Source organism: Dipodomys merriami, unplaced genomic scaffold (genome assembly GCF_024711535.1).
Source record: "Dipodomys merriami isolate MVZ:Mamm:240054 unplaced genomic scaffold, mDipMer1.0.p SCAF_2, whole genome shotgun sequence".
Lineage (NCBI taxonomy): Eukaryota > Metazoa > Chordata > Mammalia > Rodentia > Heteromyidae > Dipodomys > Dipodomys merriami.
Window position 1 is genome coordinate 72,781,641 of NW_027203381.1, and position 16,660 is coordinate 72,798,300.

A 16,660-nucleotide genomic window follows, 5' to 3' on the forward strand; every position below is an offset into this window, starting at 1 on the left:
TAGCTCAAGTGGTAGAGCAACTTGCATATTATCAAACATTGAGTCCCTAAGTTCAAAAATCTTAAGTGCCTCAAAATAAAAGTGTATTAACTCATAGTATTTTTAACCCTGTTTGGTAATGTGATTTTGCACCATATTTATTTATGTATATTATTTTGCATTTAGTTTTTTTTGCGGGGGTGGGGGGTCAGGTCGTGGGGCCTGAACTCTGGGCCTGGGCACTGTCCTTCAGCTCTTCAGCTCAAGGCTAGCGCTCTACCACTTGTGCCACAGCGCCACTTCCAGCTTTTTTCTTTTTGCTTATGTGGTGCTGAGGAATTGAACCCAGGGCCTCAGGCATGCAAGGCAAGCGCTCTACCACTGAGCCACCTTCCCAGCCCCTCATTTAGTTTTTTTTATTTGAACCTCAGGAGTCTATTTTATAGCCTACGCAACATTTTCTCATTTTTTTATGGTCTCATGTTAACTGTAACTTGATTTGAAATGTTAGACACCCTGAATATAGGGTGTACTAATTCTCTGAAGTTCTTTTAAAGTTAATATGGTCAGTAGTAGGGGTGTGTGGTTCAGTAATAGGAGCACCAGCCTTGAACAGAAAAGCCATGCAAGAGCACGAAGCCCTGAGTTCAAGCCCCAGTACTGGCATAAAATTATAATTGTATTCAGCTGATAAGAGCTGCAAATAACAATCTCAGATTCTTCTTTATATATAGAAATCATTATGAGCAAGATTTTAAGTTGTTAGGATGATGAAAATTATTCTTATTTTTCTAGTTTGAATCAGCTTGGGTACTGACAAACATTGCTTCAGGAAATTCCCTTCAGACCCGGATTGTGATCCAGGCAGGAGCAGTACCCATCTTCATAGAGTTGCTCAGCTCAGAGTTTGAAGATGTCCAGGAACAGGTAAACAAAACAAGTAAAATTAAGTAAAAATACAGTAAGTAAGGAGTAGCAGATGAACTTATGAATGACTAAAACCTTCCTGTTAGTCATATTCAGGACTTGAGTGGGTGGTACTGTGATAATCCAGTTTGTTCCTGGGACTGTTCTAGAAATTTATCAAAATAGAATATATTTTGTGAATATAAGCACACTTCTAGCCGCATAAAACTATTTAGTCTCTATAAGCTTTTTAGTCTCTATAAGAGGGTTTCTTGGGAGTTTCTAATTGAAGTCTTCAGTCATTTTACTAGAAAAGACAAAAACAACATTAATTTTTTTATTATTGCCAGCCTTATCACATTTTAAAAGATATTACCACTAAGTGAATATGGCTTTTTATCACATCCAAAAGTTTAATAAAATTATCTGTATTTTGATAGCACTTGAATTCTCTTTAAGGACAAATCAACTCAGCTTAGTAAGGTACTTGAATCTCTGCTGGTTGCCAAGAGCTATATAAAATGTTACTTAGGAATGAGAATGGGTCCTATAGAAAGAAAGAATATAAATATTGGTTCATCTCTTCATAAATGTTATTTAACTCATTTTCTTTGTTTAAAGTATTACTGTGATATATTGGCCCCTTTGAAAGATTTATGAGGGAATTAAGTTACACATTATTATTAACGAATTAATTCTTTCACAGGCAGTCTGGGCCCTGGGCAACATTGCTGGTGATAGTACCATGTGCAGGGACTATGTTTTAGACTGCAATATCCTTCCTCCTCTTTTGCAGTAAGTTTCATTTCTTTTTTTGCTTGCTAGCCTTTTTTCCCCTTTCCATGAGTAATAAGAACAAGAAAGTTCCTCAGAAAGCATTATCTTTGGAAATTACTTTGTATTTTTTAGTGTTACTTTCCATATGCCTTTTTTTCCTTCCAATTTTTTATTGTTATTTAAAAGATGGTGTACAGAGGGGTTTCTTTTTGGACAATGTTACCCCTTCCCCTGATGCTTTCTTATTAATTTGTTAGATCATTTCTTCAGACACTTACTCCAGTGCTAAAATTCCAAACTACTTATAATGGAGTTAATGAATTTTTTTGTCCTGGAGAAAATCTATTTGAAGTCTACTGTTTTATCATAACACTAGTTTATTACTTATTTTATGCAGTCAGTGAATTAATATCTGTTGTATAACTTACCATCACACTCTCATGCTTGTAGGTTATTTTCAAAGCAAAATCGTTTGACCATGACCCGGAATGCAGTGTGGGCATTGTCTAATCTCTGTAGAGGGAAAAGTCCACCTCCAGAATTTGCAAAGGTAAGCACTATACTTGTGGGAAATTGGCAGGAAAAGTGCTGTTAAAAGACCTCAGCAACCAATTTAATGATTACAGAGAGATAATTTTGAATAGTAAAATTTAGAATGTTAGAATTTTATCAGTTTTGTACAGAAATAGATTTTTTTGGTCATTTCTGGTTTTTATTTAAATTTGAGATCATTTCTTGCTGCCTGGAAAAAACTCCAAATTCATCTTTAATAATTCATCTTTAGTAATTTTTGTTAACAACTAAGTATCTAAAATACAGCATTTCCTAGCAGTGGCATATGTGAGATTCTTTTACCTGGTTGACAAAGACTAGGCCAAAGAATTTAACCCTAAGAATAGGTATATATAAAATTTGGTTTCTGAATTTATATTCTGAACCTTTTTTGTTGTTGTTGGTCATGGGGCTTGAACTCTGGGCTTGAGCGCTGTCCTTGGTGAGTCCTCTAACGCTTGTGCCACTCTGAATTTATATTCCTCTGAATTTATATTCTGATTCTGGATTCTGATTACCTCAGCGAAGTAAACAAGACCACAGACAGCATTCCCAAAGACAGAAATGCAATTAGTTATCAAGTGATTGCCTGGCAGCCTTCTTAAGTATCTTACTTCTGCTTTTTATTCTGTTCAATTTCTTCATAATGTCTTTTTTTTAATAGGTCTCCCCCTGTCTGAATGTCCTTTCCTGGTTGCTGTTTGTCAGCGACACTGATGTACTGGCTGATGCCTGTTGGGCTCTTTCTTATCTATCAGATGGACCCAATGATAAAATTCAGGCAGTCATTGATGCAGGAGTATGTAGGAGACTTGTGGAGCTGCTGATGTAAGATATCTTTTTTTTTTTTAAACGTGTTAGTTATAAGGGGGGGCCCAAAGTATTCATTGTTGAATTTCCACACATTTACAATGTATTGTAATGAATCTCACCCTTTCTAATCACTCTGCCTGCCTTTTTCCCCCTTCTAAAAGAATTTCAACGGGATTCATTGTGTGTTTTTATTATTGTTTTACTGTCCAAATATGTATCTTTTTTTAAAAACGTATCTGCTTTTTTCCCCTTCGTAGTACTTTTCTTTCTGTTCATACTTTATATTAGTTGATTGTATTTTTATTGACTTATTGTGCTTGGGACTGTTTTGTCATTGTTTTTTTTTTTTTTTTTTTTTTTTTTTGTCGGTCGTGGGACTTGAACTCTGGGCCTGAGCGCTGTCCCTCAGCTCTTCAGCTCAAGGCGAGCGCTCTACCACTTGAGCTACAGCGCCACTTCCGGTTTTCTGGTGGTTTTATTGGAGATAGGAGTCTCACGGTCTTTCCTGCCCGGGCTGGCTTTGAACCGCGATCCTCAGATCTCAGCCTCCTGAGTAGCTAGGATTATAGGCGTGAGCCACCAGCGCCCGGCTTGTCATTGTTTCTTATTTGTGTCTTTGCGCCCGGCTTGTCATTGTTTCTTATTTGTGTCTTTTTGTTTGTTTCATTTGTTGTTTTGTAGCTTCTATAAGATCTTTTTGCTCTGCTAATAGCAGTCTTTTAGTAGAAACATTTGGAAAACTTCATGTAAAATCAGAAGGCTTATTGTCACTAAAAATAGTCATCCTTTATCTGTCTCTCTTAGAGCTACTAGTAACAGACATTGAATCTTATTTTATCCTTTATAGTGCCTTTGGTGATGAAATGAGAGACTTACTCATGGCATAAATAATTTGAAAGTATAGTAATTACATTTTTAGGTAGTACTTAGAAAAAAATAGACTGGTAAGGTAATGAGGAAGTGTATTTGCAACAAATGAAATTTAATTGAAATACAAAGTAGATATACATTTTTCTGAATGACATTGAATTGGGTAGTTGAGTTTAATGTACAGACACAAAATTCAGGGATTGTACAAAGCTGGCCAATAGACTTAATGGCAAGAAAGTAATGCTATAGTGAATTAAAGGCAACATGATGCTGCTAGAGTCAGAAGCTATCCAAGTCTGGGAAGTAATCCTTTTATGTTTCTATGCATTTTAATTATTGTATTTTAGTTATTAAATCTTAAATGTAAAGAAACTGTTTTAAGAATAACCAATCTCATTAAAGGAGAAGAAAGTAGGACCTTTAAGGAAAGTTAAATAATACTGACTTATTCTGAAATTAGGACTTAGTATCTATGTTTTGCATATAAAATGCCTTTGTGGAAAGTGTTTTTGACCAGTAAGTCAGCTTTGTAGAGTTAGTAGGAAGAGTTCAGTATTTGAGGTACTAATTCTCACTTTTATTTTCAGCTTAGTTAAGCAGCTGACTTATCAGTATCACTGCTAAAAAAATAAATTATAAAATTATATAAACGTTACTCTTTGCTCTTTATTATCTCAGCAACTATAGAAGACTAAAGAGGAAGCCCACATTAGGAATGAAAAAGGAAATTGTGCAATCAGGGTGCTGAAATGCCTGGGAAAGATTACTAGAAATTATTTGTAGTTTTTCCCAAAGAATTAAAGGGAAAAGGCCACTCTGCTAGAGGATACCAAGCATTTTGTCATTGTGTTAGGGTTTCCTTAATAACTAATAGGTATGTTTTCTCTAAAATCTTAACCACTAATTATGTTTTCAGATTTTATCCCTTTAGAAAAGGAACTGTGGATAGAGCTGTTAGCTATAACATTTCTTTTTATGGTTGCAGGCACGATGACTATAAAGTAGTTTCTCCTGCTTTGCGAGCTGTAGGAAACATTGTCACAGGGGATGATATTCAGACACAGGTATGAATAAGTAACTATATTTTGCCCTTCCAAAACAGCATATTGAGCTTTAGACATCAGTGGCTCATGCCTATAGTCCTAGCTACTCAGGAGGCTGAGATCTGAGGATCCAGGTTTGAAGCCAGCCCTGGCAGACAAATATAAGAAACTTATCTCCAATCTAACCAGCAAAGAACTGGAATTGGAGGTGTGGCTTAAGTGGTAGAGCACCAGCCATGAGCAAAAAAAGCCTAGTGAGAAAATGAGGTGCTCTGAGTTAATGCTGTAGTACTGGCACACAGAAAAGCAAAAACAGAAATATTTTCCTTAGGTATCTCTGTTCTCAATAACTTGTATCTCTGTATTGGCCTGTTACTTGACTCCCTCCCTCCCTCCCACCCCTCCTTTTGGAGGCAAATGTTTGTTTATTATACGTTACTTGAAATGACTAATTGTTGAATTAATTATCTTTTTGATAGCTTCCTCATTTTTTATGTAAGAAAAATTTTTTCTAGTGCCCACTCAACTTTGATATCAAGATACAGTGGATTGTTCTGGACATTTTTCTTCGAGATGTCTTAAAACTTACCTTCCTAGATAGTTGTTCGTGATATTGACATGTTTTGGTTCTTTGTTTCATTGACCATTTATTTCTTCTTACCAACTTTACTTTTTCTTGTTCTCTTTGTGAGATCATTCTCCACAGGGAAGTTCTTCAGCTTATTCATAAATCTTAACAACTTTAATGATAACCCTTTTGTGCATGGATTGTGAAAATTAGGAAAAATTTTGAACTTAGCTTTTTCTTAACCAGTTCTAACTTTTTATTCAATGTTTTGTGCTTTCCTTGTCTCTATATAATTAAATAGACTACATTTGTTGTCTTAAATTTTTCCAGCTATAATTATTTATTTGCAGTATACTTCCAAATTATTCTGTTCTTCATGTATCTGAACTCCTGCTTCTGTACCCTATCTCAGTGAGTGGCATTAACAGTTGTCCATGCCAGAAACCTGGACATCAGCTTGATTCTCCCCTCTCTGCTTATTCCCTACAGTGTTAGTTTAGACATTTTAGAAAAGAATAAAAGAATACATGTTTGATTGTACTTGGGTGAAATCTCTTTAGAAGAATAGGACTAATGGCATTTATTTCTGAGGGAACCATGGTAGCTTGGGGTATGGAATCGAAAGGAGTGTTGCAACTAATTTTTTGTGTTCCTCAAATTTTGAGCCATGTGCTTAATAGTCTTCAGTGGTTTCTAGGACTGGGTCTGTAACGCACTAAGAATGTGTTTGGGGGTGGGGGGGATTAAAAAGCAAGTTTTTGTATTTCCTCACTGCCACATAGGCTTTAGGTGCTTACCATATGTGTTCCTTTAATTAAGTATAACAACTCACCACCATGAGCTTTTGTTTTGGTTTTTGGTTGTTTTTTTCTTTTTTTGTCATGGGCTTGAACTCTAGGCCTGGGCACTGTACTGTCCCTCAGCTCTTCAGCTCAGGGTTCTAGCGCTTTACCACTTGAGCCACAGCGTCACTTCACTTTTCTGGTGGTTTATTGGAGATAAGAGTCTCATGGAGGGGCTGGAAAGTTGGCTCAGTGGTAAAGCTCTTGCCTTGCATGACTGAGGCCCTGGGTTTGATTCCTCAGCACCACATAAGCAAAAAGAAAAAAGCCAGAAGTGGCGCTGTGGCTCCAGTGGTAGAGTGCTATCCTTGAGCTGAAGAGCTGAGGGACAGTGCCCAGGCCCAGAGTTCAGGCCCCATGACCGGACCCCACCCCTTGCCCCCCCCAAAAAAAGTCTCATGGGCTTTCTTGCCCAGGCTGGCTTTGAACCGTGATCCTCAGATCTCAGCCTCCTGAGTAGCTAGGATTACAGGTGTGAGCCACCGGTACCCGGCCACCATGAGCTTTTATACCTACTTTTTTCCATCAGCATAGGACACTTGTCTCTGCTGATCTATCATGATCTTATGCATAACCTATATTCTGCCAGTAATGTTTCCTTTTGTAGGGGGAGAGGGTCCCAGGGTCAGGAGACACCCCCTCCCCCCAGTAAAGAGTTTGTGAACTCATATTTGGTATTTTTTTAATATTTGTATTCTATATTTGATACAGATTTCATTGAGTATGTATTTCACTGCAAGATAGTTATTTGAGGGCTTAAAAATCTTAGAATACTTCTTATTTTCTGATCTCTAGGTATATTTATCCTTGTTAGCTGTAGTGACACTAAAATAAATGAATAATTGTAATTATTAATAGTGCATCTGTGTAGCCAAGGCTGGCCTCAAACTTGTGAATCTCATCTCATCCTCCCCTGACTACTAGGAATATAGGCATATTGCCAACATACTTGGTTCAGTATTACATTTTATAAACTGCAATTTTAGCAGTTGTGAAAGTACATAATGAAACTAGTTTGATGACCTAGAAACTAATTCTAACTCTAGTACTTTCTTATGTATATGAAAGTATATAAAGTCCAAGAGAAGATTTTGATATTTTCCTAAAATAAGTTTGGAATAATGCAGTCAGTGAACATTTTAAACTTTTCCTTTTAGGTAATTTTGAATTGCTCAGCTCTTCAGAGTTTATTCCATTTGCTGAGTAGCCCAAAAGAATCTATTAAAAAGGAAGCATGCTGGACTATATCTAACATCACGGCTGGAAATAGGGCACAAATCCAGGTAATGTCAAAAAGTACCTGCTTTTATTTCTATTGATTGGTAGTTTTTTTCACCAAACCTTTAAACACACACACATTTAGGCCTTGATTTTTCCCTTTGCCTTTAATAAGTAATGATTTATTAAAGATCCTAGAAAAAATATCTTACATTTTTTAAACAATCTGATGGACTTTATGCTAAATAGATTTAATTGACTCATGCTTATTAAAATGTTTATTTTTACAATGAACTCATGTATTATGTTGCTAGAATTTTCAGAAACTTTAGGAGACTGGCTTTCCTTTCCTTTTTTTCCAAGTGATTATTTGCCCTTTAATTTTGCCTTTTTGTCACTGGGAAAATAACTGAAGGAAAAGCACTGTGCCAAGTGCTCAGCACAAGTCATGATCAGGTCTGGAAAAATGGGTTGGAAAAGGTATAATAAGAGACTCAGGGGACTTGGTGTTGAGTGGAGTCATAAGGTTTGTCTCACCAGAATTTTAATCACAATAAATTCACATCTCCTACCGGGAGCTGGTGGCTCACGCCTGTAATCCTAGCTACTCAGGAGGCTGAGATCTGAAGATCGGGTTCAAAGCCAGACCAGGCAGGAAAGTCCATGAGACTTTTTTTTTTTTTTTTTGTCAGTCGTGGGGCTTGGACTCTGGGCCTGGGCGCTGTCCCTCAGCTCTTCAGCTCAAGGCGAGCGCTCTACCACTTGAGCTACAGCCCCACTTCCGGTTTTCTGGTGGTTTTATTGGAGATAGGAGTCTCACGGTCTTTCCTGCCTGGGCTGGCTTTGAACCTCGATCCTCAGATCTCAGCCTCCTGAGTAGCTAGGATTACAGGCGTGAGCCACCAGCGCCCGGCTTCCATGAGACTTTTTATCTCCAATAAACCACCAGAAAGCTGGAAGCAGCTCTGGCTCAAGTGGTAGAGCACTTGCCTTGAGCTGGAGAGCTGAGAGACAGCGCCCAGGCCCAGAGTTGAAGCCCCACAACCGACAAAAAAAAAAAGAAAAAGAAAAAAATCACATCTCCCATGTTATACCCACTATCTATATACAGTTATTACTAATGAATGTAGCAGTTTAGAACATGATAAGACAGTCTCATAGAAATTAGTTTTCTCAAGGACATCTCCAGTAAATGACATATCAGATTAGGATTCTTTCTGTTAAATATTGCTGGCTTTCATCACTGACAAAAAGTTTTGGCCATGAATGGTATTAGTCTCCCCATAAAACTGAATTAGGAACTGAGATTGATAACCATAGCCATTTGTAGTATGCCTATAAAATCATGTTATTGGAATTGAGCCAGAGTATTTCAAATAATGAATGACCTTCTTCTAATCTCATTGAGAGGTAGCAGTTTGGAATAAGATGGAGTAGAAATCCTAAAGAACAGAAAAGCTAGACTTGGGATGCTTCCAATTGATAGTGATAACTGATTGAGTGAATACAGAATGAAGATAAATAGCCTTTGTAAACTGGAGAGGCTTAAAAGGAGATGATAGAGAGGACAGATGATGTGTTTGAGATGTGTAGTAAGCTGCTGGGTACCCTCGGTGGACTTCAGCGACAAATGATTAACTTGAGAGTCACAACATATATGCAAGAGTGCATACAAGGGAACCAATAAGATTAACAGTAGAAGTGTGTAACTGTGTAATTGTATCAATCATAATATACAATAGTATATTTTAATTGTATTATATAATTTATATAATTTGTTGTATAATTATGCAATTTATAATTTACACAGTTATATATAAATTGTATAATTTGTTATGGGAGTAGAATGAAGAAAAGAGCTCAGGAAGAATACTTGGAGAATAACATCACAAACTGTGTATTATATTATCCCTGATACCACTAATAGCCTAAAGGTTAATGATAATAAAGACTTCTTCCAATGTATTTAATCTCTAGGATTTGTCATCCCAGGTTGGCTTCAAATGATTCTTAGATTTCAGCCTCCTGGTAGCTTAGGATTACAGGTGTGAGCCACTGGCATCCAGCCCCACTAGTTTAGTTTTGTTTTGTTTCTTTTTTTTTTGTCAGTCATGGGGTTTGAACTCTGAGCTTGGGCTCTGTCCCTGAGTTCTTTAGCTCAAGGCGAGTGCTCTACCACTTGAACTACAGTGCCACTTCAGGTTTTCTGGTGGTTTATTGGAGATAGGAGTCTCATGGACTTTCCTGCCCAGGCTGGCTTTGAATTGTGATCCTCAGATCTCAGCCTCCTGAGTAGCTAGGATTATAGGCAGTGAGCGCCTGGCACCTGGCTAGCCCCATTAGTTTTCACAGGTGGCCTCGGGGTGTGATTAGTGAACTAGTTAAAAGTTAAAATTAATATTAGGATTAATTTCCTGTTCTATTTAAATTTTGCTTTAATTTCAGACTGTGATAGACGCCAACATTTTTCCAGCCCTTATTAGTATATTACAAACTGCTGAGTTTCGAACAAGGAAAGAAGCTGCTTGGGCCATCACAAATGCAACTTCTGGAGGATCAGCTGAACAGATCAAGTACGTTCTGACCATGTAATATTTTGCAAATTGAAGGAAACACTGTTTCCATCTCTCCCCAATATATTACTTAGAATGAAAGATTAACTATATTTGAGGAATAAGGTGAGATATTATTAATTAAATATGCTTAATTCTAGCCCTTTTTAACACTTACTTTTAGTGTTATAGACTCAAATGTACATTTAATGTCCTAATACCTACCTCATTGGTTTTTTATTTTGTGATTTAGTGAGACAGGGTTTTACTCTGAGCCCAGGCTGGTCTTAAACTTACCTGATACCCCAGGCTGGTCTCTAACTCATTATGCTGCTACCTGTATCTCTAAACATGAAGATGATGGGCATGGACCTCCATACCTGGTCTACCTGTCTTTCTTTTGGTCAGAGTCTTCTTTAAGTTTGTTCTATTCTTCTCATAGTCTTCTCAGCAACTTTCATAAAATTTTAATTACATTGGGAAGATAATCTGTTGGGCTTGTGCTGGCTTTTCAAACCAAATACGTTGTCATATTTGAGAATTGTGGCTTATCTATAGTAACAAATATGACAGCCCAGGAAAACTACTTTTTTGAAAAAATACTCTTATTCATAGTTAGAAAGAATTCTTATTTCTTACTTTTTGCAATCCAAGAATTGTGAAGAGGAAAATAGATGTCAGGATAATTGGTTTTGGTTAATTTTTGAAGCTTTTTGTATAGTTGATTGAGTACTTAATTTCATTCAGTAAGTTTGAAGTTGAGTCTCACCATTTTACAAAATGAGGTATGTTGTTTGACCACATTGTTCTTTGTATTGATTTAGGTACCTAGTAGAACTGGGTTGTATCAAGCCACTCTGTGATCTCCTCACTGTCATGGACTCTAAGATTGTACAGGTTGCCCTAAATGGTTTGGAAAATATCCTGAGGCTTGGAGAACAAGAGGCCAAAAGAAATGGCTCTGGCATTAATCCGTACTGTGCTTTGATTGAAGAAGCTTATGGTAAGATGCTTTGTGTGAAGAAGCTTATTGCTAAGAATTAAGCCATAGATGATTTCAATAAAAATACTAAAATTAGCTGGGCGCTGGTGGCTCACGCCTGTAATCCTAGCTACTCAGGAGGCTGAGATCTGAGGATCGCGGTTCAAAGCCAGCCCGGGCAGGAGAGACCGTGAGACTCCTATCTCCAATAAACCACCAGAAAACCGGAAGTGGCGCTGTAGCTCAAGTGGTAGAGCGCTCGCCTTGAGCTGAAGAGCTGAGGGACAGCGCTCAGGCCCAGAGTTCAAGCCCCACGACCGACAAAAAAAAAAAAAAAATACTAAAATTTTTGAGTACTAGGTGATGTAAGAACTCTTAAAAAAACATTTCTGTTTCTGCTGGCCACTGGTGGCTCATGTCTGTAATCCTAGCTACTTAGGAGACTGAGATCTGAGCATCTCAATTCAGAGCCAGCCCAGGTAAGAGACTCTTATCTTCAAATAACCATCAGAAAACTGGAAGTGGCGCTGTGGCTCAAGTGATGAAGTGCTCACCTTGAGCTGAAGAGCTGAGGGGGACAGCACCCAGGCCCATGGATCAAGCCCCACAACTAATCAAAAAAAAAAAAAAAATCTGTTTCTATGGACAGGGTGTTGCTTGCCTGTGTTTTTAAGAGGTCAGATTTTTTTTTTTCTATGTCTTATTTTGTGCTGGGTCTGGGCACTGGGCCTGGCCACTGTCCCTCAATTCTTTTTGTGCAAGGCTAGTGCTTTATCACTTGAGCCACAACTCCATTTCTGGCTTTTTCTGAGTAGTTTATTGGAGATAAGAGTTATTACATGGACTTTCCTGCCTACGCTGGCTTTAACCACAATCCTCAGATAGATCTAAGCCTCCTGAGTAGCTAGAATTAAATATGAGCCACCAGCACCTGGCTGGAGACCTTTACTAGCTTTCACATGTAATACCACCAACCATTTCTATACTGGCATAGAATATAAGATATATGTAAGTAGAGATTTTTCCTTTAAATCAAGAAAGGAAGTATATGCAAAATAATTTATTGGAATTGCCAGTCAAGAGTTTCCTTTATTCTTCATTCTAGGTCTGGACAAAATTGAATTCCTACAGAGTCATGAAAACCAGGAGATTTACCAGAAGGCCTTTGATCTTATTGAGCATTACTTTGGGACCGAAGATGAGGATAGCAGCATTGCACCCCAGGTTGACCTTAGCCAGCAGCAGTACATCTTCCAGCAGTGTGAGGCTCCTATGGAAGGTTTCCAGCTTTGAAGGAATATTCAACTTTCATGTTCCTGTGTAAGACCAGGCTACTCAGTTGAGTCCTCTTGTGGAGCCCACAGTCCTCATGGAGCTATCTTCTCAAATGTTTTCCATAATACTGTTTGCGCTCATTTGCTTGCCTTGCGCACCTGCTCTCTTACACACATTGGAAAACCTCTGGCTCTCTGTGGTGGAATACCCTTATAATAAAAGGGTAACCAGAATGGCCCACTCTCTTATGGAAAAATCCCTAGGCTTTGGAGATCCGCATTTACATTAGAGTCATGGGAATATACACATATTAATGTGGCTCCCTTTTTTGTGGGGAAAAAAGAGGACTTCCTCCTCATTCCCTTTATAGAGTGGGGAAAAATACTGACATTAAAAGATAAAACTAAACCTTTTATCTTGAATTTCACACAACTACTTGCAACAAGGGAGGTGTTTAGACCTGTTATGTATACTTCAGAGTACTTTTCATGAGTTCTTCCACAGTGAACCTTTGGATTACCTGGTGGCTTTTTCTAGCCAAATTTGCATTAATCCTTACTGAGATTGGATGGTTTTCTTTCCTCTATTGGCGCCATTCTTCAGATACTAAAGTTAAACCATCCACTCCCTCACCTTCAGCCTTCAGTGAATGTGCTTTCTAGTTGTCAGGAATGCTGAAGAATTAACTCTGATTCTTAAATGTGATACTGGTTTGCAGATTCCCTTTAAAGCAGAAAGGAGAGGAGCACATACTAATTTGAATGACTTTGCTTCTCTTTGGTCTTATGTGTCTTAGGATTTGGAAGTGGTTTCAATTCTCAAGATTTAGAGTTCTTAGTAAAAACCATATCCTATAATTTAATAAAGGAATAAGAAGAAAACCAAACCTTTTGCTTTTCCCAAACTCAACCAGTGTGACTAGAGGCTGTTGTCTGCATTGCAGCAAATATTTCAGGTTTTGTGATCTGATCAAGGTCCTCAGTAAGTTGGAGGTCACCCTAGGTGCTTTCTGCTCCATGCCTGGAAAATAACATACTTTGAAAGATTACTTAGGGATTTGTTTTTCTTAGCCAGTGTACCTTGATTTTAATGTGTTTGCGCTGCATATAGGATCCCTATAATGTAACATCTTTATCCTCAAAAAAATAACCATCTTTTCAACGAGACCTGCTTAACTCAAGGGCAATGATCTTTTTCTAATAACCTCAGTGTTCTCTAACGATTTTATTTCAACTTCTACTAGTACCCTACAAGTCTGCATCTACAAATGGCTCTTCTAGTACTGTGTTCACTGATCCACATTGTGCTTGGACGGGAATGGAAAACAAAATGTATTAATTGCCAAGAGAACTGCAAATGAGTTCAATAAGACTTCTCGGTGCTAGTTGGCCATCTTGACTCAAATGTTGGGATACGTGATCAGAGAAGATTTTTGGTGATATCTGTTCAAAATGAATTCCGAAGGAAAAGTTGCTCACTTCATTCAGAGCATATATCCTTTTTAATCCTCTTTAGACTTACTCATACCCTTCTAGAATTCATTATAATCCCAAAGTGTAAAAACTATTGGACAGTTGCCCCTGACAAGCTGTTACACATCTCTGGTAAATCCTGCTGAATGTAAGGAATACAGAGCTTTCATACCTCATCATGATGTTATTTAAACAGCCAACTTATATGACCTGATTTACTTTTTTAAAAGTCCATTTCATTCAAACTAGAAAGATTCCGAGACAAAGGACATTTATCAGCCAAGAGTGTGATGCATTCTTCGCCTCTAGTCTGTAGTTGTGTCTGTGCTCTGGGATGGATACTGTCTGATGTCTGTTATTGATGGAGCAGCCACTGCAAAATTAGTCAAGTCCCATCTGTACTGTTATTTTTCTAGTGCTGCTTTGTGCTGAGAGAAAATTTTAGTTTACTGCACTTGACCTGTAAAAGACTTTGATTCTTTGTAATTTTAGGGATTAATTAGGTGGTTAATTTAAAGAACTTTCAATGTTGCCTTTACATCACATTAACTCCTTTCAGAAGGATAATAGAAGCACTGAATCATAGTAAAAATCTTGTTTTTAGCTTTGACTCTTTTCGTGGCTGAGTTTGTTTTTTTATTGTAAATTACTGGTAACATGTCATTTCTATAGATTGTTTTAAATGATGTACCTTCTGTTGAATAGCTAAAAAAAAATCCATTTTATTAACCAATTTGAAAGTTGTGCCCCCATGTTAGCCAGGGTAGCATACTATGGGAATTTTTGCTAGCAATTTCAGGTGTCTCAGTGATTAAATTAAAACAAACCCCATTAACTGCTATGATTTATTTTTTCAAGTAGAAAAGTTTATTTTGTTTCTAGTCCTGGGAGTTCATGAACTGTAATGTCTGAAGTAAACTTCAAAATAAGTTTTTAAATATAAAATTAGAACTAAGTTAAATACCAGTATAATACAAATATGCTGGATTTTGGTACTGATAAAAACAGCCTTTTAAGTAATAGAAGTGGCATTTAAACTCCCTTTTACCTGGCAGAGATTCTTACTTGGTTTTGGTTTAAAAATTGAATACTTTTATCATAAAGGTGTTATTCATTACAAAAGCATGTTAATTTTAACACAAGAAAATTCTTGTGATTTTATTAATACTGTTCTGAAAGAAAATGGCTATTGGCTTTTCCTTTTTATTCCCCCCTCTGTCTCCAAACTTTCAAAATGAATTTCTTATAGTAAGACTTTGGTGAGGCATTTGGGGGCGGGGGTGTGTGATATGGAACACATTGAAAAAATAAAGGTACCTAGTATATGAAGTACCAACAAGTAGCTATAGTTGGATCGAGAAATAATAGGAAAGACAATATGAATGATATAAAGAAAAGATATATATTTAGGAGACAGTTCTCTGTGGAACATTATATGTCCTTGTCACCAGTCAAAACCCTTTATAATTATTACCTTTATCAATAATACTGCTTTCGAAAGTTCTGTTATTCTAGGATTATTTCTTCCATACATCAGAAAAATCTGATTGGATTCAGCTGCACTGTCAAAGAGGAAAAAACATAATACATAATGTCCCATAATACATCTGAAGTATTATAGATTTCTGCTGATTTCGATGAAGCAAAAAAAAAGTCAGTATAATTTATTGATCAGATCTGTCAAATAAATCCTCTATGGTATGTGGCTACCTACAGGCAGCTTTGGATTTGTTTCTCCAGTAATAAATAAACATTATCACCTGTTGGATTTCCAAACTTGGGGACCACATTATAAAAGGTTTTCCTTGGGTCAAGGGATTTATTTTCTTGCTGATAAACTTTGTGGAAACTGTTATCAATAAGCAAATCATTATAGCTGTTTTAGGGATTGATTTTTTTTTTTTTTGTAAATTGGATATTGTGTATCTAAGGATACTGTTAAGTAAAGCAAAGGGACTCACTTTTTGAAAGGAGTATTTTTCATTTTAACTGTAGACTGTGCTAACTCCTGCATTCCAGAAACTCATTTGCATAGATAAATGCACCCATATGTGGATATTTCAAATCTAAATGTTTTGAAGTCCTAAATTACTAAGGTCATACCATTGGTTGTGAGGTAAATAGGCTAACTATACATCACCTACACAGTTAGGTTTTTAGGCTCCCTTTTCCTGTCATCAAATGTCAAAAGTAAGTTTTGAAGTTAAAGCTAGGGATGTGTCACACACACAAAATAAAATATTGTATATTATCTTGACTGTAAAGGATATTGGATATTTTTAACATACTTTCTTGCCAAGAAAGGATGGACTATGAGAACAGTATTTGGGTATTGGGATAATGCTACCTGGGCACCAAAATAATGCTAATAAAGCAAATATCTATATACTACTAGAAAGTATCAAATTGCTATTCAGCCTAAGATGCATCTTGGAAGCTTTGATAAGAAAGTATTAAGGACTGTTAGTGGAATAAAAGTTCCAATTCTTTGGCCAGGTGCTGATGGTTCATGCCTGTAATCCTAACTACTCAGGATGCTGAGATCTGAGGATCAAAGCCAGCCTAGGCAGGTAAGTCCATGAGACTAATTTTGAATTAGCTACTAAAAAACCACAAGTGGGGTTGTGACTCAAGTAGTAGACCACTAACCTTAAGCACAAAAGCTCAGGAACAGCCCCACACCCTGAGTTTATGCCCAGGATCTGCACCAAGAAAATTCTATTTTTCAGTTAAGTGTGTGTGTGTGTGTGTGTGAAAATTCTATTTTTCAGTTAAGTGTGTGTGTGTGTGTTTAAGGCTGGCATTCTTACC

The 16,660-nt window shown here is 37.1% G+C and overlaps 1 protein-coding gene across 2 annotated transcripts in view; it reads left to right on the forward strand.

Moving 5' to 3' along the window:
• The window catches only part of Kpna1 (karyopherin subunit alpha 1), a 55,634-nt gene extending 41,175 nt beyond the window's left edge, over positions 1–14,459 (forward strand). For both annotated transcript variants that reach the window (XM_070030083.1, XM_070030082.1), the window contains exons 6-14: positions 775–906; positions 1,592–1,680; positions 2,113–2,212; positions 2,879–3,042; positions 4,883–4,961; positions 7,508–7,633; positions 10,014–10,141; positions 10,945–11,123; positions 12,208–14,459. In XM_070030083.1, the coding sequence (XP_069886184.1) occupies positions 775–906; positions 1,592–1,680; positions 2,113–2,212; positions 2,879–3,042; positions 4,883–4,961; positions 7,508–7,633; positions 10,014–10,141; positions 10,945–11,123; positions 12,208–12,395 (1,185 nt within the window). In that variant the 3' untranslated portion in view covers positions 12,396–14,459. The remainder of the gene's footprint in view (positions 1–774; positions 907–1,591; positions 1,681–2,112; positions 2,213–2,878; positions 3,043–4,882; positions 4,962–7,507; positions 7,634–10,013; positions 10,142–10,944; positions 11,124–12,207) is intronic.
• Positions 14,460–16,660: the final 2,201 nt, after the last annotated feature.